The 24,586-nt window shown below is 39.7% G+C and overlaps 2 protein-coding genes across 2 annotated transcripts; one reads left to right on the top strand and one right to left on the bottom strand.

Moving 5' to 3' along the window:
- Positions 1 to 475: 475 nt before the first annotated feature.
- On the top strand, positions 476 to 11,695 carry pou1f1 (POU class 1 homeobox 1). Its single transcript, XM_032529765.1, has 7 exons — positions 476 to 1,298; positions 3,680 to 3,829; positions 4,139 to 4,237; positions 7,776 to 8,039; positions 8,199 to 8,363; positions 9,119 to 9,179; positions 9,281 to 11,695. The coding sequence occupies exons 1-7, from the start codon at positions 1,163 to 1,165 to the stop codon at positions 9,519 to 9,521; spliced, it is 1,116 nt and encodes a 371-aa protein (XP_032385656.1). The 5' UTR covers positions 476 to 1,162; the 3' UTR covers positions 9,522 to 11,695.
- Positions 11,696 to 12,213: 518 nt separating this feature from the next.
- chmp2ba (charged multivesicular body protein 2Ba) lies at positions 12,214 to 23,462 on the bottom strand. The gene is made up of 7 exons (XM_032529769.1): positions 23,200 to 23,462; positions 19,770 to 19,861; positions 16,974 to 17,168; positions 15,763 to 15,865; positions 15,318 to 15,424; positions 12,386 to 14,027; positions 12,214 to 12,340 (listed from the first exon to the last, which is right to left on the bottom strand). The coding sequence occupies exons 1-6, from the start codon at positions 23,231 to 23,233 to the stop codon at positions 13,914 to 13,916; spliced, it is 645 nt and encodes a 214-aa protein (XP_032385660.1). The 5' UTR covers positions 23,234 to 23,462; the 3' UTR covers positions 12,214 to 12,340; positions 12,386 to 13,913.
- Positions 23,463 to 24,586: the final 1,124 nt, after the last annotated feature.

Below are 24,586 nucleotides of genomic sequence, written 5' to 3'. Positions count from 1 at the left end.
TCTTCCGCTCCCGCTGAGATAATGCTCCAGGTTTACGCCTAAAGGCCCCTGTGAGGCAATTAAATGTCTGTGGTATAACAAGTTTTTTTTTTTTTAAGTTGCGTTTAGCGTACTTGAGGGTACACACACACGAGACAAAGCAATTGATTTCAGACCATCCGAACAATGCTCCATGCCGCACCATAATCACTACTGTATTGTCAAATAAAACTAAACTAAGTCTTTGTTATTTTACTGAGCACTCTAAAGGTTAATTTTACTTTCCCATTGCAACTACAACACAACCCTGCAATCAGGGAGAGGGACATAGAGATAGCAAGAGGGGGAGATGAGAGGAGGGGATCTGGTTTCTCAGCCGCTCTGTATCCTAATCCTGGATTTGGAAACGGGATGAGAACGACAAACACAAGTAATAACAGCACTGACATGGGATTGGTGGGTGGGGGGGTGATTAGCTTGATAGGAAACAGGGGGCCTCAAGAGAGGGGTGGTTAGTTGTAGGTGGGTGGGATATAAATACCTGCAGTAGACAGGTGCAGCAAAATGCTGAGGGCATGACAGACATTGGCTTACCTGTATCTGTAGTAGAGAAAAAGAGACAGGGAAATGCATTGCAGAGGCCTTCGTGAGAGAAAGCTCGATAGTTGAGAAACACCTTTGAGCAGACATATTACTGACAGAAACCGGAAGCTCATCGCTATTCATCTTTGAGTTGTGGCTGAAGTGCTGACATCTATGTCTCTCAGAGAGAAAAAGGCAACCGTTCACAGTTTTCTACCTGCAAATTCCCAAGTGACTGAAGGAAGAACTGCGCTTGGCTGAATTGGGAAGAAAAGAAAAAGCGAGGAAGACGGTGCAAGAAGTGAACCAAGACAAGACACGGCTAGAAAAAGAGACAAGGCAGAACAAGAGAAGGCCAAAGAAGACGAGACAAAGACAAAAGGCAAGACAAGCTGAGACAAGACATAACAAGACACAAGAAAGGAAGGGAAGGGAAGAGATTTCAAGAAGACGAGAAAAAAAGACACAGGACAAGGAAAGCAACGATGGGAGGCCAGACCAATTAAAGCAAGAGAGGGCGAAGCAAAGAAAGGAAACCAGTTAAGGGGTCACGTCAAACTTCTGTGTACCATTGAGAACATCCGAGAGAGGCCAGAGAAGAATGGCATGCGAGGCATTCAGCTCCGACTCCTTCACCCAACTTTCAGCCGATTCACCCTTGCCAATCCTCATGCACCACGCCTCTCCCGGTGACTGCCTGTCAGCCAGCTCCCATACTCACAGCATGGTTTCTGCAGGTAAACTGGGTCTTCTGTCCTGTAACGTTAAATATATGTATTTTTTCTTTGAACGATTCTCCTCTCGTGCACTTTACCTTTGCTTAATTTGACACAACAAGGCTTTTACTGCAAAGTATTGCAAGAAGAAAGTGAGAGTTCCTAAGGATGTGGACCATGACCTACATAGTTTTGTCGTGATGTTAAATCCCAGCTGCAGGAGGTCAGGCCTCTAACAACTACTTCAGCCTTGTGAGGAAGAGAGGGTGTTGGCATCGTGCTGTTTCAAAGTGGTAATGCTCGTGTTGATTGTGACTACACTATTGATTATATAGGAAGACCCATGGGTGCTGCAGGTGAGTGATGTCTCGTGTTTCTCCTATAGACACACGCACACACATTTGTGTTTTTAGGGAATGGGGAGGATGACTTGGATTGAAAAGTACATTTATTCAAAGCCAATTCAAATTATGTAAATGTATCTAATCAGCTGGGTTGGCCCAGCTGTTTCTCCTCAGTGGATAATTGCTTTGAGGATATGTTATCAGTATAGCAAACTCCCCAAGGTGTTTTTCACGATGAAGCATTGCGGAGAAAACTTCCCGGGGGTTTAAGTGCCTGCTGATTGTTACAGCATAGAATAGATTGGATTAGATAAAGCAGAACATGAGAATTTTGCTGGCCTATGTTTGTTTTCTGTCTTCCCAATGATTCTATGAACAAAATGAGAAGTGGTCACCTAAAATAAATGGAATAACAGGTACAACTTGTAATAATTAAAGAAGTAGAATTGGCAATTAGTAGTAGTGTCAACAGTGGCAGGGCTGGGTGATATGGCAAACAAATGTGATCGCAGTACATTTTGACCATCATTTACCGTTTAGCCTGAGGAAACCAGAGGTTTCATTACACTTTAGAATAGTTTATCAACATATAAAATAAAATAAACATGTCATTACAGTATTCAGCAAAAGGTTTTTGTTGATGACACGTTACGCATTCACATTATGAGATGTCCCACTGGTCAACAGAGAAGTTGCGCCTTCTACTGGCAAAATAAAACTTAGAGTAGCCCTCTTCACAGTCATCTCACAATTAAGTTTTCCTTTTTTTCTCTCTGCAAAATTAAGTTAAAACTGAATAGACAGTTTTGGCTACGTTTCTTTTCATTTTATAAATAACCTAGACCTACTTACAAGCAACATTTTAAATGTAAATACAACTCCTGCCAAAAAAGCATCTCAAATGATTGTAGAGGTAGCACAAAACTAAACAAAGTCAACAAGTGCACGTGTAAAGTGTACAAGTGTCTTTTGATATGCAATAAGAAATAGCGCTGGTTATAATTTTGCTCTTTTTGAATACTCTCGGGGTGGTTATTGAATGGTAGCTGTTTAGGTTCCCGCACTGCTTGGCACCATCCACCGACATATGTTTGCAGACCGGCTTAATCTCATCACCGCTTTTGTGAAATTCGAGCCATTTCCACACAACTGATGTAGTGTAACCCTTTTTTATCAACATTGTCTTTAGGGAGGAAGACTCTATTTAACGGGGGGGGGGGGGGACACACCTTTGGCGTTTTTCCATTAATGGTACCTGCTCAACTCGGCTCAACTTGACTCGGCCGCAGTGCCCCGTCCCTCTGTTTTCCATTGCAGATTAGTACCGCCCCATGCGTGAGGCGAGCATAATATACAGTCTATGGAGGCGAGCCGTGGTTGGTCATCATGGCAGGAAACTGACGTGACCTAACACGACATACACACACTAAACGTTGGAGATGTGTTTTTTTTTATTCTCTGCATGTGGCTGCTGCCACAGCCAAATCTGTACTCACATCTCTCTCTCTCTCTCTCTCTCTCTCTCTCTCTCTCTCTCTCTCTCTCTCTCTCCTCTCTCTCTCTATGTCTGTTCCACCTGCACTAGCAGACAGAATAAAGTAACGTGATGGTATTGGCCTTTGGTAAAAACTCAAATATTAGCAGTCATTATCTTCCTCTGTCTTTCTAAGTGATGTGATGGAATTTTTTCACGAGTAAAAACTAAAAAGCTTGTCAAAGAGATTTAGACTGTATTTTTGAACAGAGAAGAAAATGATTATCTTCAATGGTCTTTCATTGGATGGTTTTTGTGTGGATTATAACCTACATGTCCATGGTGTTAATGTTCAGAGACACTTCCACCTTTAAGAATCCACTTCCAATGCATCTCATGCCAACACATAGCAGCTGTTTCAATTTCAAAATGTAATATAACCACTTTCAAAACCCCACAGTAGTCAAACTGGTCTTAGCTAGTCTGAACGGTATTTAAAGCTGACCTGTACTCAGATCAGAGCTGAGTAAACGCACAAATCTTTTATTCTACTGTCAGGTTGTAACCACATTTGTCTCCATCAGTATCATCTGGACTGTCTCTGGGTCAGCCCGCCAAGCGCTCCCACATGCATCTGTCCACATCCTCGCTCGGCAACGCCCCTCCTGGCCTACATTACCCAGTTGCCCCCTGTCACTACAGCAACCAGCAGGCCACCTACGGCATGATGGCAGGTGAGTGGTGGTGATGGTATTTGTGACAACTATTGCAAGGCAGTAATGAATAGTCAATCAAAAGGCAATTAATCGTAAAAAAAAAGATGATGATAGTCAAATAAGCCTTTATTAATTTATTTATCAAGCAAATGGTGTCAATGATATCTTTATTGATAAGACCTATACTGACTATGATTGTGATTTGGATAATGATAATGATAATAATGGATTATGTGCAGACAAAAATAAAGGATTCTCTCTCTCTGTCTCTCTCTCTCTCTCTCTCTCTCTCTCTCTCTCTCTCTCTCTCTCTCTCTCTCACTGTAGCTCAGGAGATGCTCTCTGCCAGTATTTCTCAGACTCGTATCCTGCAGACATGTGGTGTCCCTCACCCCAACATGGTAGGCAGTGCAAACTCATTGCAAGGTAATGATCACTTACACCCACGCACGCATGCACGCAAGCACACACACACACACACACACACACACACACACACACACACAAGCACACACACACAATCATTCACACTCCTGCCCAGCAGTAAAATATAGTACACTGAGTAAACTTTGTCAATCCCCATAAATTAGCTACCAGTTGAAATCACTTTCAGACTTGATAACTTCACCTAATTATGATTCTGCAGAGAGAGTGGATATGTGAAAACTGAAAGGGGAAATGGTTTTCATGCAATTCAAGTCAGTCATCAGCCTTATTAAACCTGCCAAAAAAAAAAATTTGACAGTCAACATTTAGCACCAAATGGATTGAACGAGGAATGTGTTTTTTGTAATTAATAACGGTTGCTTAATTCAAACAAAAAGGAGCTCCCCCTACTTAGATTGAGATTACAGCCTTTCTAAGTTTGCAATATTTCATATTAAAGGTAACATGACAGAGCAATTAATGATACTGTCCACCTAACTAGGTTGTATTGAATGGTTAAGTCCCTGAAAACATTTGTTCTCAATACGCTTCTTACTACAAGCTATGTGGTCCTAAATTGCACTTCTAACTTTTTCTGGCAAAGTTAAAACAGTTTGGATATTTTGAAGAGAGATTTCTGTGTTTCTGTTTTATGTCTTAGCTCTTCTGGACATGTCACATACCTCTAAGCACCAATCAGCAATGGAAATGTGATGTGATACTCATGTTGCAAGGCTGCTGTCAATCAAATCTGATCAAATCACAACAAACAAGGACAAATGATGCATGCACTATAACAACATTTCAGGGGCTTCAACTCAAACCTTAAGATTTTGTAACAAATTTTTATTTCTCAGGACAAATATAATTGCTGTAATGCACCAGTTTGGATTTTTCCTTTCAAAAGACATAAAAACAGTCAATATACGATAAGTGCATTGTCCCTTCTTCTCTGAAATAAGTTAAAGTAGTAATTAATACTGTACACATACTAGAAAGACTTACATATCCTTCCAAAGTCTGGAGTGGATGAAATCAGATGAATGTCTTGGTTAAAGATAATCTGTAGTACAATTGTGTTTGACCAAGTGGGTGATGTTATAGACCAAAAAAGACTATGAGGTCAAATGTAACCCTGCTGGCGCAGAACAATTAACGTTTCCCGTGGAAATTAGATTGCTTGTCTTTTGATTGATAGGATCACTGGTGACATTGATCCACTCCTGTAAACGTTCTAATAAAATTGTACGGTCCGCAGTGCTCAACAACAGCACTCAGCAGAGGGATATTTGAGAGGAAAGGGCAGAAACAGAGTTAATAGCACTACACAAAATTCTGTAATTATGTGAACTGGATGAGACAAGGTCACTGAAGAAATTAGCTCTATAATTTGTCATTATTATAACTGCACTTAATCTATTTCTTCATATTAACAATGGCTACAATGACTAAGTGCAATGTGAAAGGTGTCACTTTGTGAATCCACAGAGAGTTATCAACCCTGGAGTTCCCCTCAGCTGTGTGGAGCTTTATAGCCTTTATCTCATCCACCTTGTTTTCAGCAGGCAACTGTCAAACCCACTGTACGCTACCTGTCCAGCACAAAATCGAACACATTCAAAGCTACAGAGCCAGTCAGATAGTTTCATCAGGGATTGGTGAAGACCAAAACAGAGTCAAAATTAATGTAAAATATGGACTGAAATTCATCACCAAAACTCAACCCCAAACAAATCTGCTGGATGTGAAAATGGGCAACTGTTTGCTAAGACTTCCTTATAGGCTGATAGAAAAAGGTCAGTGGTGTGTTTTCAGCTTGTTCGGTGGATGGAGTTAGTGTGCTTGTCAGTTTGTTTGCTTTCTATCTTTGCTCAGCATGAAGCTGCTGATGCTGCCATGATCTTTGGATGGTAGACACGTATAGCAGCTAGAGGGTTCAGGGCAAAGACTTATGAGATGCTTTTACAAGCCCACTGAGCCCACATGTGTTTTTATGGGGCCTGCTGTCCAGTCTGACATCTGACAATTAAGCATTATGGAACAGGCTTAGAGAACTACAGTATATTGGCAACTGTTGCTAGTTATTACCTCAGAGAGATTATAAAAGAGTGAGTCCAACCTTTCCCTGACACCTTGGGTATAAGAGAAAATCACTGATGCATACAGTTTTAGTGCAAAATCTGTCATGTTGCTCTCCAGCTGGTGTATAGATCCGAACAATTTAGCAGGTCAGTGACACTCCGCTTTTGGAAATGCAACCATTTTGTAAAAAGGGGTGGGGTGACAATGTTATTATCTCAACAGAACACAAAGTATTAGAAATCGTATAGCACTACACAAACTCAACAATAGGTCAGCTACAATACAACCACACAAACTACAGCCTTCATTATTATTCAATTCAAAACTGATCATTATAGTTCAGGTAGGATTTGTTGCATGGGGTGTTATGTTAATAATATTAATTTTAGCCAGGTGTACATGATAAACTGGCAGCATGTGGTCACCACACTGCAACGTCCTGTCTTGTATCTCCTGTATCACTGGATCTTTAAACTCAGTTGTTTATGTGGTTGTATGACAGGGTTAGCACTGCACTACAATCCCCCTGACACAAGAGGGAAGTGTTGCTTTGCTCATTTTAGGAACAGGTTCAGCAAACTTGGCAAAGTGGATTGGCTCAAGTCAGACTTTGAACACTATATCACTATAATTGTATTGCCTATTGTATGTTCCTACAGTAGTAAAATTAACCAATGCAGTTGATGCACTGAGAAGCATCATATTCCAAATTACAATTAGTCATTCACCCATCTGTTACTCTGGCAGTAATCTGCCATTAATACTAACAACAGGAAGAAACCAGAAATTGGCCGCCACAAGCTCCACTGCAGCTAACCACTAAATATTAACAACCACGTGTAGAAACAATGGAGCCTAGTCTAGAATGTTAATATTAGTGTTGTAGTGCCGTGTTGCAAGTATGACAAACCTGTTTGAAAAGGTCTGGGTTTTTTTCTTTCTTTTTTCTACTCAATAGAGACCTTTTAAAACAAAGAAGCAAACTCAGAGTTGTGTGGCACTGAACACTAAAGCCAGAGATAATACCTGCAAAAAAATGTGAATGGCTAAATGGTAATGTTAAAGTACAGGTAAAAAGCAGAGTACAATATCTGGAAAATATCATGTTAAGGAACAGGGGAACTAATTCAAGTTGAGCTCCCTCAGGGGGGGGTGCTATATGGTCTACACTGGGTTTTTGTAAGTGGTTTTCTCATTTACAAAATTACGGGGTGGAAGATCTCAATAGGCATGCTCCTTAGTTTCAAGACAGGATGGAAATTGTCACAATTACTGAAAACATATATTACATTTTGGCTATTTTTGTAAAATTCTGACAATAAAAAAACTATTAGCTTAATAAATGCTGCCCGGATACAGGTGGGAATAGGAGCCATGCAGCTTTCGTCATCCCTCTGACAGACTCTCACACTCTCTCTTTCTCTTTCTCTTTCTCTTTCTCCCTCTCTCTCTCTAGGGTCTCTTACTCCTTGCTTGTACAAGTTTCCGGACCATGGTCTAAGTAGTGGTTCGTGTGCACTGAGCCATGGTTTCTCCTCACTGGCACCGACCCTCCTCTCCACTGATGAGGCCCCCGGGGGCCTGAGTATTGGAGAGATGAAAACTGACGGACAGAGGAAGAGCATGCGAGAGCCAGAAGACGCCCCTGCCATGGACTCCCCGCAGATCCGAGAGCTGGAGATGTTTGCCAATGACTTTAAAATACGGAGGATCAAACTTGGTGAGTGTTATCGCTAAAGCGATGTTGATGAAAATGACCCCACTATCCACTAACTGCACCAATGAAAGACATTACCACAAATGTTTCTGTTGTGTGTTTGTGCTGCTTCTTTGCTCGTAGTCATTCTATGAAGTATTTCTGTTTTATTGGGACCTCTAGGCTACACACAGACTAATGTAGGCGAGGCTCTTGCTGCAGTGCATGGCTCAGAGTTCAGCCAGACCACAATCTGCCGTTTTGAAAATCTACAGCTGAGCTTCAAGAACGCCTGCAAACTCAAGGCCATTCTGGCTAAATGGCTTGATGAAGCTGAGCTGGCTGGTGGTGAGTCACACACACACATCCACTCCACTCCATCAACCCCAAGTCAGAGCATTTGTTTCTATGTTCTTTACCGTGATCTCTACTCTTTGTGCTAAAATGTTTCTCAAAGTGCTCTTTTGAGTCAGTGTGATGGGATCTGCTGGTAAGAAAATGATATGCATTGCATTATAGACATGACACCTAGCTCGTACATTGTCTGTGACAGTGGTTCCCAACCTTCTTGCCTTATGACCGATTTAAAAAAATAAACAATATCTAGTTCAATTCAATTTTATTTATATAGCGCCAAATCACAACAGTTATCTCACTGCGCTTTTCATAAAAGAGCAAGTCTAGACTGTACTCTGTGATGTCATTTACAGAAACCAAACAATCCTCACCAAGAGCAAGCACTAGGCGACAGAGGCAAGGAAAACACTTCCTTTTAAGAGGCATAAACCTCGAGCAGAACCATGGCTAAGGGTGGGCGGTCATCTGCCTCGACCGGTTGGGGTTGAGAGAGAGAGAAAAAAACAGACAGAGAAGAGACAGAGAGAGAGACACATGGAGAATTGTAGCAGAGGGTGTCGAGCAGGGACATGGAGGCAGCAGGTGACTCCAACCACGGACTCAGACTCCACAGCTCCAGAGCCAGAATCACCTGCAGGAAGCGATAGTCATGCACCCTCATCACATAATGCATACACCTGTGAGCTGTGAGCTGAGTGATTTTCTATTCTTTTTACCAACAGCATATTATTTTTTCCTTCCTACAGCCTTGTACAATGATAAAATAGGGATGAATGAGCGGAAGAGGAAAAGGAGAACTACTATAAGGTATTAACTATGAGGAGCAAAGATGCAATGCATACCCTACAGTGACGTTTTGGTGTCATAGAGTTTATCTTCTCCTCACTTTCCCTTATTCCACACTGCAGCTTGGGAGCTAAGGAGGCTCTGGAGCGCAGCTTTGTGGAAAAGAGTAAGCCATCCTCCCAGGAAATAGCCCGGATAGCTAAAGGCCTCCATCTGGAGAAGGAGGTGGTCAGGGTCTGGTTCTGCAACAGACGGCAAAGAGAGAAACGGGTCAAAACCAGCCTCAACCTCAGCTCCTGTTTGACCAAACTCAGCCCACACTGCATTGTACAGATGAGTAAAACACAAAGACCAATGACATAGTTTAAGATTCAGCTCGTGTCGCTCCCCTCAAGTCTGATCGAGACACCTTCATGACCACAGCCAGTGAATGTGGGTAATTTAAAAATCAAATGTCTGACAGAAATCCCTCCACCATGAAGTGGGAGAATTAAATCAACAGCGAACACTCAATAATAACAACTGCCCTCACACTGCATTAAGCAGCCGCTGACGCACTTGAAACTATTTCATCGATTTAACAATGAGATGATTATGTATGTCCTGTGAAGGTCTGCCTGACAAAAAAAAAACACGTGAGAACACTCCAACTTTAAGAAAACATGCATCATTGTTTGTAACTTGACTCCAAAGGGACAAATGTTTTGATCTAAAGAGACGTCCCTTTTTGCAATGTGCCGTGGTTTTCTCAATACCACTTTCATGTTGTTGTTTTTTTCTTATTTACATGGATAGAAATATGTCCACCATAAAAAAGTATAGGAATGCCAAATAGCAGCTAAGTAAGTCAGTGTTTCCTTTTTTTAAGTTGATGCTGTGAAGATAAACGGCTTTCATTAACCGCACATGCTCTGCTGGTTTGACGCTGCAGCGACCATGACCTGACATTTAGATCTTCACTGTGCCTTGTTTGATTTATGCATTCTGAAAGTCTATTAGTTACACAAACCAAATATAATGTACTCTATCAGCACCAAAGTGCAGGTGAGCACTCATTTCGATCAGCCCAGCTGTGCCTTTCTAAAAACAGATGTTGGCTCAACTTTCGTTCCTTTTTCTAAGAGAGAATGGAAACTTTGTTGTCAATGAAATGTTTTACATTTGTCTGTATTTAACTGCAGGACTTTTTGTGTTGTAGTTGTTTTGTGTATTTGTGATTAGAGCTGATGCTCTCTCATTAATTAACGGTCTTGTGGAAAAATTTTTTTTATTTAAATTAACATAGCCATGCTCATGAAAAGTAATATATTTAAAGTTTCACAACATCCTATTTATTTAAATATATATATTATTATTATGTTGATCTACTTTGCTCAGTGCAACCTTTGATTCATGGTTTGAATTCAGGGATATGTGAAACTTCCTGACAGTTTTGTCAGCAAATGGATCTCAGGTCTGCTGTTTCCCTGTTGTAAGAACGATTTAATCTTTCATATTTGTTGATGGTATGCTTTCGCTGTTAGTGCCTTGACAAAGTGTCATAAAAAGAAGAACATCAGCCAGTCACGACTCCGACCTGGTTGAGATGACTGATGTGAAACGTCTTATTAAAGTGAAGAAACCAGCAAACACAACTTCCCTGTCAGGCCTTTATGTTCAGACATCAGACATCATTAATTGGTGCGTGGAAGCGATGGAAAGTTGACTCCCACGTTTTTATAGTGCAGAAAATGAAGTAGTGCAGAATGTATTGTAGATATGAAATGGCTTCTTTTGCGTTTGATAGGAAATACCCTGTAAATATGTCAAATACATAGCTGGTTAGCAAAAAAACGATACTTGCACTGAGCTATTGTCTATCAGTTCCCAGGCAATGAAAGGTAAATCAGTTTAATTAATTTCTGACAACAAAGGAGAACTGTGTTTTCCCACCGTGTTACATGTACCATCTTTCATTTTTACTAATGTCATCATATGACCCAATGAATACACACAGTACATTAGGAGAGAGAGTCAGGTTATATGTACAGCATGAACTGTACAATTCATGGGTGTGTCACTTGGGATTCATAAATAAAGCTGGGAGACATCTTAATTCAGGAAGAAGCTGTTTCCACCGTGATTCATGTACAGCTGTCTCACTGGAGTGCTGTCAGGGGAAATAAACGCAGCAGGGTCATCGGCTGCCGACACATTTCTGAGGCACTACGGTGGAAAGTTATAGGGACGACATGACGAATGGGATGAAACTACTAAGAAGCTTCTTAGTGCTGGTCTCACAGATGCTCAAAGGCTACTGTTCTTAAATTGACTCTTGGTACATTACTTGTTATGTATTAAGAAAACCTTGTGACAATATAACTTTGTGGTTTTATTTTTTCATCAGTTAATTTGTTTCTTAGTGCAAATCACACACACTTTCCATTACAACTAATGCTTTCGCAGTGACCATGCTGGTGTTTCTTATTTATTTGAATGCATCTATCTACTTCTATTTCCGTATGATATGAAAACTTATTAGGATGCGTTGCAGATTGATGCTCATTGTAATGGAACTGGATCAAGTTATAAGAACTTGGCAGAATTATTAAATTAAATTGGAGCCAATAACACGGCTGGCATGGTGATAAAATACATGGTATAAAAAATACACATCTGTAGAACTAAAAAAAAAAAAAAAAAGATGGAGAGAAGAGGAGATGGAGCCTAAATAACATGTAGGTGCAGGGCAGCTGTGGCTCAGTGGTAGAGCGGTCGCCTGCCAGTCAGTGGTTTGATTCCCTGGCCCTGCAGTCCCATCTCCAAGTGACCTTGGGCAAGACACTGAACCCTGAGTATCCTCCGATGCTGCACCTTTAGAGTGTAAATGTGTGTGAGTGTTCATCTGGTGAGCAGGTTGCACCTTGTACCCCAGCCTCGGCCACAGTGTATGAAGGTTTGTGAATGGTTGCTGTACTACGTAAAAGCGCTTAGACTAGTCGTTAAGACTAGAAAAGCGCCATATAACAGTCCATTTAGTTAATCCTGTAAAGAGAAAAAACATAAAAAAGGCTCATCAACCTGTACCTGAAGAAGTTTTATTCATTACAAAAGCCATAAACCCTTTACAGTCACTTTACAAAGACCAAACAAATAAAGAGAAGTGTACAGTACATACACCTTTTAAAAAGTGTGGACATTTCCTAACCATGGAACTGCACTCAAACAATGTCAAAATCTGTTAAAACATTGTTTAAAATAACTATAGGCTGTTAAAAAAAAAGGGACAGGAAAGAATGATTTTCAAAAAGTCAATGAATTGTGTATTGTACATGTCCGATGCATGCAAAAATGAAAACATTTTCAATTTCTTTTGGCAATGGGAAACAATGTGGGAACAAAAGGTCAGAGGGAGAAAAACAAAGACTTAATATATCCCTGTCACTCATTACCAAAGGACTGTATAGAAGAGCCAGCTGAAGAAGAGAAAAATCTCTTGGATCACAGTGTAATTTCAGCAAACACTTCCATCATTTTGTTGCTGTAGTGTGTAGAGTGTATTTTTGGGAGCGAGGCAGCTTAAAACTACATATAACAGTAACTGCACAGCAGCTGAAAGAGAGGAGGGACTGCAGGACCAGTGCCATCCTACAATCACTGTAAACCCCATGTCCAACTTAAGATACACAGTCAGATCAACCAAGAATCATAAAAAGAACTGATTACTCAGTAGCATCAATCAATCGATTCAAATCTCTTCAATATGCCGGTCTCACATTAGTCCTAGTTTGTGTTTGATTACGTTTTCTCACAACATCCCATTTTCCGAGGTGCAAATTAAATGATCGGTCCATCTCACCATCTCATGCATTATGATGAAGTAAAGTAAAGGCTTCACCACTAGTCAGTAATACATTTCACATGCATATGTTTGTCTGAGTTTTATCACCTCCAGTAACTATGGTACATACCTAAGGATTTTAAAAACATGATAATTAATTAACTAGTTGATCACTGTCGCCATTAGTGTGGAGACAGTGATTGAGTTGTCGAGGCCTTTTCTCCCTTTCACTTGCATGGTAACGTGTCCCATGTCTGACACCACAGGATATTTGACCCACAGATCAATGAAGAGCATCCACATGGAGTAGGGAATAGTTTTCCTCAGAGGAAGTGAATCACGTGAATTGGTATAAGAAGGAAATATAGAAGTCCATCTGGTTACTGACAGCCCCTAACCTCTTTCTAATTACCATGTTTTTTCTCAATAAAACTTGCTGGAGAAAGGCAAACCACCTTTAGCCACGTGAAAGCTGATCTACCAAAACATCAGACGGGTAAAAGCCAGTCCCATGGTCTCATATACTGTAGCCCTTATAAAGACAGAGATGGGTGGCGAACAACAGCGTAGGTGGTCAAAAGCTCTTAAGGTCAAACATCGATTATTGGTCCACCTTCACGCTGCACCACTCCAGTTTCATAATAAATATTATTTTCGCATAAATAGATCAGGCGTTCTGCTCCTAATGATCTGTAAGGCAACCTGCCAAAGAAAGTGTGAGTATGTGCGTGTTAATATGCATGTCTGCATGCCTTTGAATCTCTTAATGTGCATGTGCGTGTGCGTGTGTGTGTGTGTGTGTGTGTGTGTGTAACTATTTGTTACACCTGTAGCATTTCAAAATAACAAAGACCAATGTGTCTAAAAGAGTCCGTATCAATTTGTATTAATGTTGCACATGGTTTATAATGTGAACATTAACACAGAGAAGACAATTAGTCCACTCCCAGGGCTCGGAGCTGTCTCTCAATCTCGTCGTCGGAGATGGTGGCCTGTTTGGATGAGGCGGCGCTGGGGAGGCTCTTTCCTGCAGCTGGAGCGCTCACCATCTGGAAAAACACATGGGGAGAAAAAAACCATTAGCAGGCAAACTCAATTCAAATTTAAGACACACACAATCACAAAGCCTGGTACTTGTAAGATTGGCTGCTGTGGACAGCTGCCAACTGCCGCTCCAAAGCCTAATGTAAAAGACCTGTTCAAATTTGATCACACTTATTCTCTATTTTATTGGAAAACTATTAACTACACATAGCAATCATACTGCTAAATACTTTGTGATGTCTCTTTAAATTACTATGTGCAAGAGGAGGTCAGTTACACAAGGATTATTTTATTACAGCATCAATCATCCATTTGTATGAAAAACAAAGTAACACGTTAAGAAATCAAGTAATCTCTCCCTATAAAAGTATGGCTTCTCAGGTTTATTGGCTAACAGTCAAATATGTTCTGTGTTGCAGCATTCTTAAGGCTAATAAAAGTGTTACGACAATCTGGCACTTATCACCAAAAGGCATAATTAAATGATGTTGATCTCAATTCAAACTACTTTAAAATTACCTTTGTCCTTTCTGAACATTTCTGGGCATTTGCTATTTGCCATACGTAAAAACCATTATACATTGAATCAAATTTCCACTTAATATGACAATAAAACATGTGGTTGCTTATTTGCTTACATTAGCTTCTCTCAAAACACTAAAAATAGTTTATAACTCTTGTATCTTCTTTTCCGCTTTAGGGCTGACTGGGAAAGCTGTTCTTTTTTTCCAAGGAAGCGCACAATATGAGCTTATTCAGGGAATGCTCTGCCTTCCACTGTCTTTTATTGGTGATTGAGCAAGAAATAATTACCCCTCCTAGTTTCAAAAACAGTTTTGCAGGTTTTTATGAATCTTGCCTGTTTGTTCTCTTCAGCTGTGGGCTTGTTTATGGAACAATTTGCGATGTCTTTTTACATTGTACTATGAGAGGTAATAACTCATGGCGCCCCCAGGGGGAGCCAGACATGCAGCAGATGGCCAGCCTGGCAGTTCCACACACTACAGTACATAGTAAGAGTTAGAAGAGCTGAAGGCTAGCCCCACCATGTGGCAACTGGAATACATTTTAACAGGCATGTAAAAAGCCATGTGGAACACTTATTGTTCAGTTCATGTTGCTGGGGGGTGCTTTCGCATTTTCTCATTTCTACCTGAATAGTGATAATACTAAACAAATTTTTAAAAAGCCATTTCTCACAGTGCAACGTGTTTTCAAATAAAAGGTAGTATAAAGTTAAGGTATGTAGGGTATATAAGGTAAGTGGTAGTTTCTCTAGCTTTTCAATTTCTCACCTTTCCTGAGATCTCAATGCCGATTTCATCCAGAACCTGGTTGACAATGTCCTGCGATTCCTCTTCATCATCAGATCCATCAAAGATCTCATCCAAGGTGTCATTGACTGGACAGATAGTGAGACAGGGAGGGAGGAGATAAAGAGAGACAGGTCAATAAATCCTACACATTGATTTTTAGTCAGTCAGTGTTTGGACTTTAGAGCGAGATAGCTAAAAATCAAAGTAGTAAATGTGTGCATGCGTGGACGAGGGTGTGTTGAAAATGGAAAAGCCCCTCTATATCATCGTCACAATCATACATTTCTCTTTCCCCGTCAATGCACGGATTGCAACACCCATCACTCCGTACGCCGTTCACATACAGTATATCCTGACAATCTGGTTTTGGCCAGCCTGCAAATACCAGAGCTCTTTGTGTGTGCATGTGTGTATAAGTCCTTACTCATGTCCTCTGTCATGCCCATCTTCATGTTCTCCTTCTGGAAGTCCTGCATTGTCTTCAGTGTCTTCTGTGGATCCATTTTTTTATTCACTGCTTGCATTGTCTGCAAACACGATTCAAATAAAAGATTTGAGAATCCATCTTGAGGTTTTAAGCAGAATTGTGTAAGAGCTGCTCTTGAGAAAAGAAACAAAATGGCAGTGAAGGGATGTAGAAAATAAGCAAAACCTTTATGCTGGGCATATACAGCCTTAATTCTTTTTTTCATAAGCAGGTGGTAAAAAATGTGGAACAAAACTCAAGCTGAAATTTAAGTTTGATTTGCGTGGTCGTCATTTAGAGGACATTAAGGTAAATCAGCTTTCGTATTACGGACAAGGGAGTTTCCCAAGGAGCAAATTCAAGATGATGTATGCACCTATTATAAATCAGCACGTGCCTCAAGGAAATATTAGTTTGGTTGAAATAGGGCTTTACAAGACTCCCTCTGAATTCGTTATCAAGTCAGCAAAGTAGAAGTACTACAAATCACTGATTCTAAATTATGCATCGCCTTCCTTCCTGTGAAAGGGTTAGCACAATCAGCACAAACGTGGCTTACTTTTAGGGCTGAGCCTGATGCAACACATTACGTATATATATATATATATATATATCTCCCCCTGTCTCCTCTTCACTGGCGTTGACATACCGCTTCTAGCCATGCTAACCCGTAGCTGTGTGAGAGGAAAAGGGCTGCACTATTCAGTGAAAAATTTGATTGGACGCTGCAACTTAAATTCCATGGAAATTGTGTTCATTAACAAACTGTACATCAGACATAAAACATTTCACACATTCTTTCTTTTTGAAACGGCCACACACACACAACTCATCACACTCCATTAATCAGAGGCCTAATTATATTTGACCTGTGTGTGTTTGCAAAGTCGGACTTTGTACAGTACATTGCTCCTGGCCAATAACCACCTTTCACACTTCATTAGCAACGACGCCAGCAGACTTGGCTTTGAACATGAACACGTCCCACATTAATGCTTTAATTACAACACTAAAATATTGACATGACAAAACACTGAAACTAGTTCACATGCAAAACAAAAACACACAAAACTTATCGAAAACAGTATCAAGTGTCTGAATGGCCATTTCTACATTTTAAAAGCTTCCCTCAGACCAGCTGACCTTAGGGACAGGGTCCAGGATCTTACCTTGGCTGTTGCAGACATGGCGCCGGCCATTTTCATTTGGGAGTTCATGACTTTTGTCTGCGTAGACATGGAGGTGACCTTAGAGCTGACGGCGTATGTGCGGTTCTTCTGCTTCCTCAGCTGGACCAACTGCTTGGCCAGAATCTTACATGCCTCCTTGTTGCCACTCTTGGCCATTTTCTTGATTTCAGCCTCCTGAAGGGGGCAGAGGAGAACAGTATGCCAATTTCAGTATGTGCAACGTCAACATGCTAATATTTGCAAATTTGTGCAACTATAGTGTACACAAAATATTAAAGACAATTGTAGGAATGGAGTTCATGTTCCATATTACAGAATGGTGCTGTATGACAGAAAAAAATGAATTCTAATTTAAGCATGAAGTAAATATCTGGAACAAATCCATTGACGTTACTGAGAGCTGTGTTCTGGTTTAATGGGTAAGTAATTAAACTGCCTGTGACAATAGACACTATGTTTTGAGTTAATATTCCTGTGTATAAACATTTAAATTAAGAAAAATTGAGAGTTTAAGGCTGCCCATATTGCAGATTAGCCGTAGCAAAGTCGCTACGCTACACAACAGATGTGTTTTTCTTCAAAGTAATGTTTTGTAAACTTTATAATGTCAGTGAGCAGCACCAATATTCCATCTGCTTCAGCAATACGACATGCTGAACCATGTCCAAAGCCACATTACGATTTTAAGAGAGTCAGGACGGAATAATCTTCAGCTTTCTCAAACAACTGACCCAAAAGACCGGTGTCTGGCCATGGAGTGAGAGAGAAATCCACACCGATGCCATTTTTGAAGGAACCTTTTAGGACCATTATTCGTTTTCGCTATCTTAAGTGACATTCCATGACTGAAAGATCAGGAGGGCTTCGCAGAGCATTTTGTGCAATCGTTATTAAGTAAATAACATCTTTGTTCTGCTACCGATCTTATGATCTGCAAAGTTCTAAAATTATGAACTTGTATTGTATAATACGCACACTCAACCTTGTGCATACCTCAGCACACCATGCATTCATAAACAAACAGAAATATATCTGCAATGCTCCCGAGAGACCAATGTGTTTGCAAATATAGACACAGTAAATAAACTCATCTGGACCAGCTCTTCATACTGGCAGCAAGTACATGCTTTCAGCCTTGGTAAACATCAGAAAATACAGTGATGCCCACAGGGAGCCTGTGTGAGGGCATGAATGTTTGTGAGCCTCCCAAGAGACATGAGAGGAGCTGCAGGTTACAGTAAGCTAGCCAGGCCTCTCAGCACTGCTACAGTACGTACAACTGCACCAGCATGTGTTGTTTATTTCTTGTGTGAGCTAAAAGCATCTTCAGGAAACAACAATCAATTATAATGTTTCACAAAGCAATAGACATTCCCCACTCAGCTTAGACACACGCACAGATACACATAGACAACACTGTGAGCAGAAAAGAATCCAATTAAAATGTAGAGCTGTGTGAGGAAAAAAAAAAGGCACTTAGTGACAATAATAATGTCACAGATGACAGCAGTGGGACTTCTGCTGATGTGAAGCTTATAATAGTCTTATTTACTGTCCCGTCAGAAAGAGAGGGAGGGGGTGAAGGGGTGATGGTGTGAAGGATGGATAACGCTCTCATAGAAGAATGCAGCACACTAGTGTGAGGCTGTTAGACTTTGCCTGATAGAAACTGGGAATCTTTAAGTTCAAAAAAGAGACAAAGATTGTTGAGCAGTGATGGAATGTAACTATGTACATTTACTCAAGTACTGTAGTTACGTACAAAGTCTGTTATTTTCATGCCACTTTCTACACCTACTTGGATCGTTTCCAGTTTCTAAAACGGGAGAATTTTTCTGCATTGAGTACTCTTACTTGTAAAACTTTGACTTGTTGTAACAGAGTATTTTTACAGTGTGGTTTACAGTACTTTTACTTAAATAAAAGGTGTCTGAATGCTTCTTCCATCACTGTTGTTCTGAACAACAGAATGTATTGCCAACAGCAGCTTTTATCCAACTATCATGGAAGTTTTACATTTGTTGCTACAAAACTTGTGTTATTATATATTTTCGTTCCAGGAAGCCAAATTGAATCCATCTTGATGTGTTTTTTTGCATGCATGGACTAGAATTTACCTAAAATGTGTTAGTCCTATAAACTATATGGAAAATGAACAACTTGACTTAAATTTGACTTTTAAGTGCTTACACTCACATTTGTAGCATGCACTGTGGGGGGGCAAAGAACAGTGATGATTGTGCAAAACTGTTAATATAGGTCATTTCCATTTTTTGGCGAGATTATATTTTATTCAAAACGTACAACAAAGACAAAAAAAAAATAGACTAATTAGCGGAAAGCATTAATGAGAAATAAAAATCTGGTCCCCCCCAGGGAGGTAATTATGTCCTGTATGATATTTACTTAATACAACAGAGGGGAGAAGACACGACCGGCTTCTTTCATCTCTCAGAGAGGGGAAATGTTATGTGCGTCTGATAACATAGCTTGAGAGAGAGAGAGAGAGAGAGAGAGAGAGAGAGAGAGAGAGAGAGAGAGAGAGAGAGAGAGAGAGAGAGAGAGAGACTTGCCTAAAGCTAAGCCACCACACACCAGTTCATTCTAGTCTATTCATTTAGACCCATAAGCCAATCAGGCTCAATCCCAGATAGCTATGTGTTAGGAGAGCAGTGGGGTCTTTATAAAGCATTGATGCAATATGTAGAAATTTATGAAAATGCCTTGCGCAGAGATACTTTTGGTCCCCAGACTTTTGTGTGTGTGTGTTCCTACCATTTGTTTCTCTTGCTTCTCCAGCGCTGCTCTGTCCCTGGTGATCTGCCTCTGAGTGCCACGCAGGTCCTTTGACTGTTCCTTGATTATGTCTTTGGAGAGAGAAAGAAAGAAAGATTCTTACTTTGAAAAAGCTACAATATCTGAACATTTATAACACCTTTTTTCAGATACCAAACTTCAAATACATTATCCTTTAATTCCTGGAATTACACGCATTACTTTTACTGTTATCAAATATGTATGATTTCCATTAATTGTACATCAACAGGAAAGTCGAGCTAAAACACTTGGCTACTCAAAATTCTGCACTGTTGTGACCATCCCAAAAAAAGAAGGAGAATAGCTGCGTAGAGGTGGCAAGATAACTCCAGTCTCGAAATCTGCCATGACTCATGACTCACTCATGGCCGACATCATCAGAAGCTGAAAATCGTTGTTGTTCTTCTTTGTAGTTTAACTATGGACTGCCCTCTACCGTTTCATCATTTTTATTCTCAATGCCGTATAGGTGAAAAAAACAAGGACTGAAATAGAGTCCGACCGATTCAAATATTTGGTTATTAAAAAAATCCAATATAAAACCATCCAGAAACACATAACAAAATATAAACAGATTTCCCTAACATTAGTTATTTGTAGTTATTTGAGTTCTCACTAAAAGAATATGATATGAACAGAACAGAGGAACATCAAAATATATTAAAGTTCTGATAAATAAAATTTATAAAAATAAATTCTGATATGAAACTTAAAGTCATTTGAACAAAAAACGTAAAATTAAATTGCCAACGGGAACGTTATAGAGCACCCTCTGGTGGACAAACTATGCAACGCCAACACTCATAACATGGTTGAACATCCGTTTTTAAAATTATTATTCATTTATAAGAATCATGTATCTGCCATAAATGCCTAATATTGGCCCGCAGATATATCGGTTGGGCTCTAGACTGAAAAATCTGTCCAGATGATTATCTTTTAAGTTGGACTTCGCTGTGTTTTGGTGCAATGCAGTTAGAAAGGGCTGCACCTAAGGAACCTTTAAAGCATCTAGTGGCTTAATGGTAAGCAGGTTTGAGTCTGCGCCCGGATGCACACAAAATACCTCGTGGTAACAAGCAGCACGTTGAGAATGCATACTGATACTGCCAAGTTTGGAATCGCTTGGACAGCTCACATCAATATTGAGTCAGCTCTACACTGCACACACAATGTGGCATCATGTGAGACAACCCTGAAGTCATACATTCATCCATGCTGAGTGAGGGACAAACACAGGAAACAGGGTCACGTACAGACCTTCAGGAAGAAAACAAATTAAGCTGCAGTTGTGCCGCTTTCAGTGAGCACGTTATTGTAGACTTGGCACTCACTACAGAAAACATCCACAGCAAATAACAGCTTTATGACCTAAACCAGATTCAATCCAAATTCTGTGGTGTTGCTGAATGCTGCAATATCCAGCTCAATACACATAATATATTTTTAGACGATTTAAGTCCAAGATGAATCTTCAAGTTTAAATAAAGTAAAGATTCAGTATAATGAACTCCCAAAATAAAAATAAAAATCCTTAAAAAAAGAGCAAAAAAATGGAAGAATCCTCTTCTCTCTTCCAGGACAAATAGATGTCAAATTGATGAGCACAGAATTACAAAATCAATAAAAATGTTCTCTGGGAAGACTTAGGGAGTTTAGACATATTAGTTTACAACAATAATAATAAAGAACTGAACAATACACTTCTAAACAATTGATTTAGCTCCATTTCCATAAGTTGCTTTATGATATAAAAAGAAAAATGGGAGTTAAAAGTTAAGCAATCATGAACTTGGTCAAGACACGTCAGTGCGTTGGACCACTTGTGGAAATGGCGCGTGTATACGTATAAGGTGACGTGCCGCCAACGTCTCGAAGTGGGAGGGATATCGTCCTACAAATATGTGTGATCTAACCATCCCACTCCTCCATTCGCCAAATATCCAGAAACCACTACAGCCATCCTACCCAGGGCAACAACAAAAAAAACTCTGGACAGAGAGCAAGAGAAGAGAGAAATTCAAGAATATGAGGTGAAGACTGCAAAATGTCACAGCTGGGAAGCCATGACAACCGTTTGGCGTGGAGTAGAGGTAACACGGCACAGTAAGTACAGTACAAAGACGACCGGTATGGGTGAACTGGAATGACAATGATGGGAGGAGTAGGTAGGAGGTGCTGTGAAAAGACTCGCCTTAACCAACAGAGCCTATATTTAAACATTCAGGTAATATTGTAAAGAAATAATAAAGTAATCTTTGATATGTTTATGGAATTCTCTACACAAGTATGTTTGGGGTGCAGAGGAGTTAAACTTTAATCTGCTTTCCATTTGGTTGGTTGGTCTGGAAATCCAGACCTTGGAGTCAATATAATCAGTATTTGAAAAAAGAATAATTGATTCATTAAATTTGATAAAAGAGAGGCTGGTTTTCCATTTTGACCTTGTAAGGCTAATTACCTAGCCTGGAGACAAATCCTGAAATATTTAGATTGAAAGGCTTTTGACAATTTTGACATCCCTGTATATTAATATTACAGTTTAAAGTGACCACATCCAACTATAAAGATACAATAATAATTATTATTACTTTTAAGGTCATAATTATAATATATTTAAACAGCCTTTCCTTTACATTAGAGAAGTGTATCTCGCTGTTTGTGATACAACTGTAGTTATTTTATCACAGCACAGCAAGGCAGGTACTTAGAGTCTGTGTCAAACACAAAAGGACAGTAATGTAGGCTACGTTAGCTTCTCGACATGGAACTGAGGTAATTGAGGAGTTAGCCCTAGGATTAGTTTGAAAAAAAGAATTACCAAAGATAGAATATAAAAGGTTCAAACAAATGTTATATCTGCTAATATCTATTTTACATTACATATTCAACGTTTTGACACATTTTAGGATTTATGGGTTTAGGTTTCAGCCGGTTTCGACCAGGAAAATAATTAACCTAACCTTAGCTTTGTGTAACGTTAGCAATACAGACACCTTCCTTCTATTATATGGACCAAACGTTAACAGATAGCTAACAATTATATCAATAAGTTGAAACTAACCTAAAACGAACTAGCTAGTAACACCACATATTGTTTTTCCCAGTTGCACTGTAACATGAACGTAGTCATTTATGTTACGAATAGCATTTTAACCCAAACTTAAACTACATGAAGTTTTTGCGGCGCTTCAACGCTGGTTTCAGACTTCAGTCAGCAGTGTGACTTGTGACTCAACTAACGCTAGCTAGCTAGCTAGCTAGACCCAGAACAGGTTACACAAGTTAGTGCTACCTGGGGATAGCTAATGTGAGATGGGCACAACATAGCACTCTGTACAGCCGGGATACAAACAAGTTAGCTAGCTTTCACTCAGAGCAAACTTACCATCCACAGTCTTCTTCTTGAAAAGGGAAGCCATGTCGCTGTTTTGTATCACCTTAAATATCAAAGGCAAATCCTATACTGTTATACAGTGATTCCTATCGTTAATACCGCCGTTACACCAGGCCGTCACACCAGGGCGGTGGGTCAGTTTAGCAGCTTCGGTTTCCTGGTTGACTTTCTGTTGTCGGAGTTCCTCCTCCCTCAGCTGACTGACTCAACTGCTCCACACATGACGTCACGGCAGGACTCTTATGCTGCCTTCAGTTATACCTCGTAAAATGCCCAACGATGAGCAGAAAAGTGTGTCATTCGTCAAAACGATTCCAACACGGTGGTGTCAACCGTCTATGTTCATTTGGATTGTAAATCCTATGAAAGTATGGACTACAGAAGAATGTCTCCCGAAAGCCAACGTCTTTGATTGGACACAGATATTTATGTTTCCACGTACTGGGGAGGAACAGGAAAAGCCAGACATGTAAGTCCTACTGTCACAGAAGAGTGGCCACTGTCCAAATCACCGAAAAACAAAAAAGTTAAATAAAATAAAAGTAAAAATGTTCATTAGTTAGTCAATGAGTCCTGTTTATCCCTGTCCATTCAACAAGGAGTCGGCAATATTCCATGCGGTAAGTGAAGGCAGCATAAAAGCAAGAAACTGACAATAAAATGTTAATTAGAAAGACTTAACGAAAGCATATTGTATGGCACAATAATAAAATAGACACTGTATATAACGTACATAATTATGAGTTCCTATCTCATAATTACGAAAAAAGATTTCGTAATTATGAGAAAAGATCTCGTAATTAAGAGATCCGAATTATGACAAGTTATGAATCGTCGTATAAAACCTAGGCTAAGGGCAAAGCAGATCTTTTTGAATTGGCTTTTATTTCCTTCTTGGTATGAGACATTGGTGAATACACTCTGTGCAGGCATCTGAACAATTTTTCTGATGGAAAGCCCAGTCTCACTAAGCCCTAATATAAACCTCATCTATTCCCATATTAAACCGAAATACAATACACTGTTATTAGAAATAATCTAATAGGGCCTACATAATTAGACACCATTTAACAAGATCATAAACTAATAAGAAATCAAATATAATGCCATACCAGATAAAAAATATGGTAGACGTTATTCTACCGTCACTACACATTATGATGTAATTAGATACCACATTTAACACTACCAATATGGCTCTATTATAATTAGAAAACACAATCTGTAATTACTGTAGACAAATTTAATGCTAATCATTACTAGACCAAAAATGCTAATTTAAGCACACATTTGCATAATTAGTACAAGGGTTATAAAAACACACGTGGTATTTTAATAAATGTGTTTATTAATTGATTGAGTGACTGGTTGATTGATT

This window comes from Etheostoma spectabile, chromosome 11, assembly GCF_008692095.1.
Source record: "Etheostoma spectabile isolate EspeVRDwgs_2016 chromosome 11, UIUC_Espe_1.0, whole genome shotgun sequence".
Lineage (NCBI taxonomy): Eukaryota > Metazoa > Chordata > Actinopteri > Perciformes > Percidae > Etheostoma > Etheostoma spectabile.
Note: the sequence above shows the minus strand (reverse complement) of the source record. Positions and strands in the feature narration are given on the sequence as shown.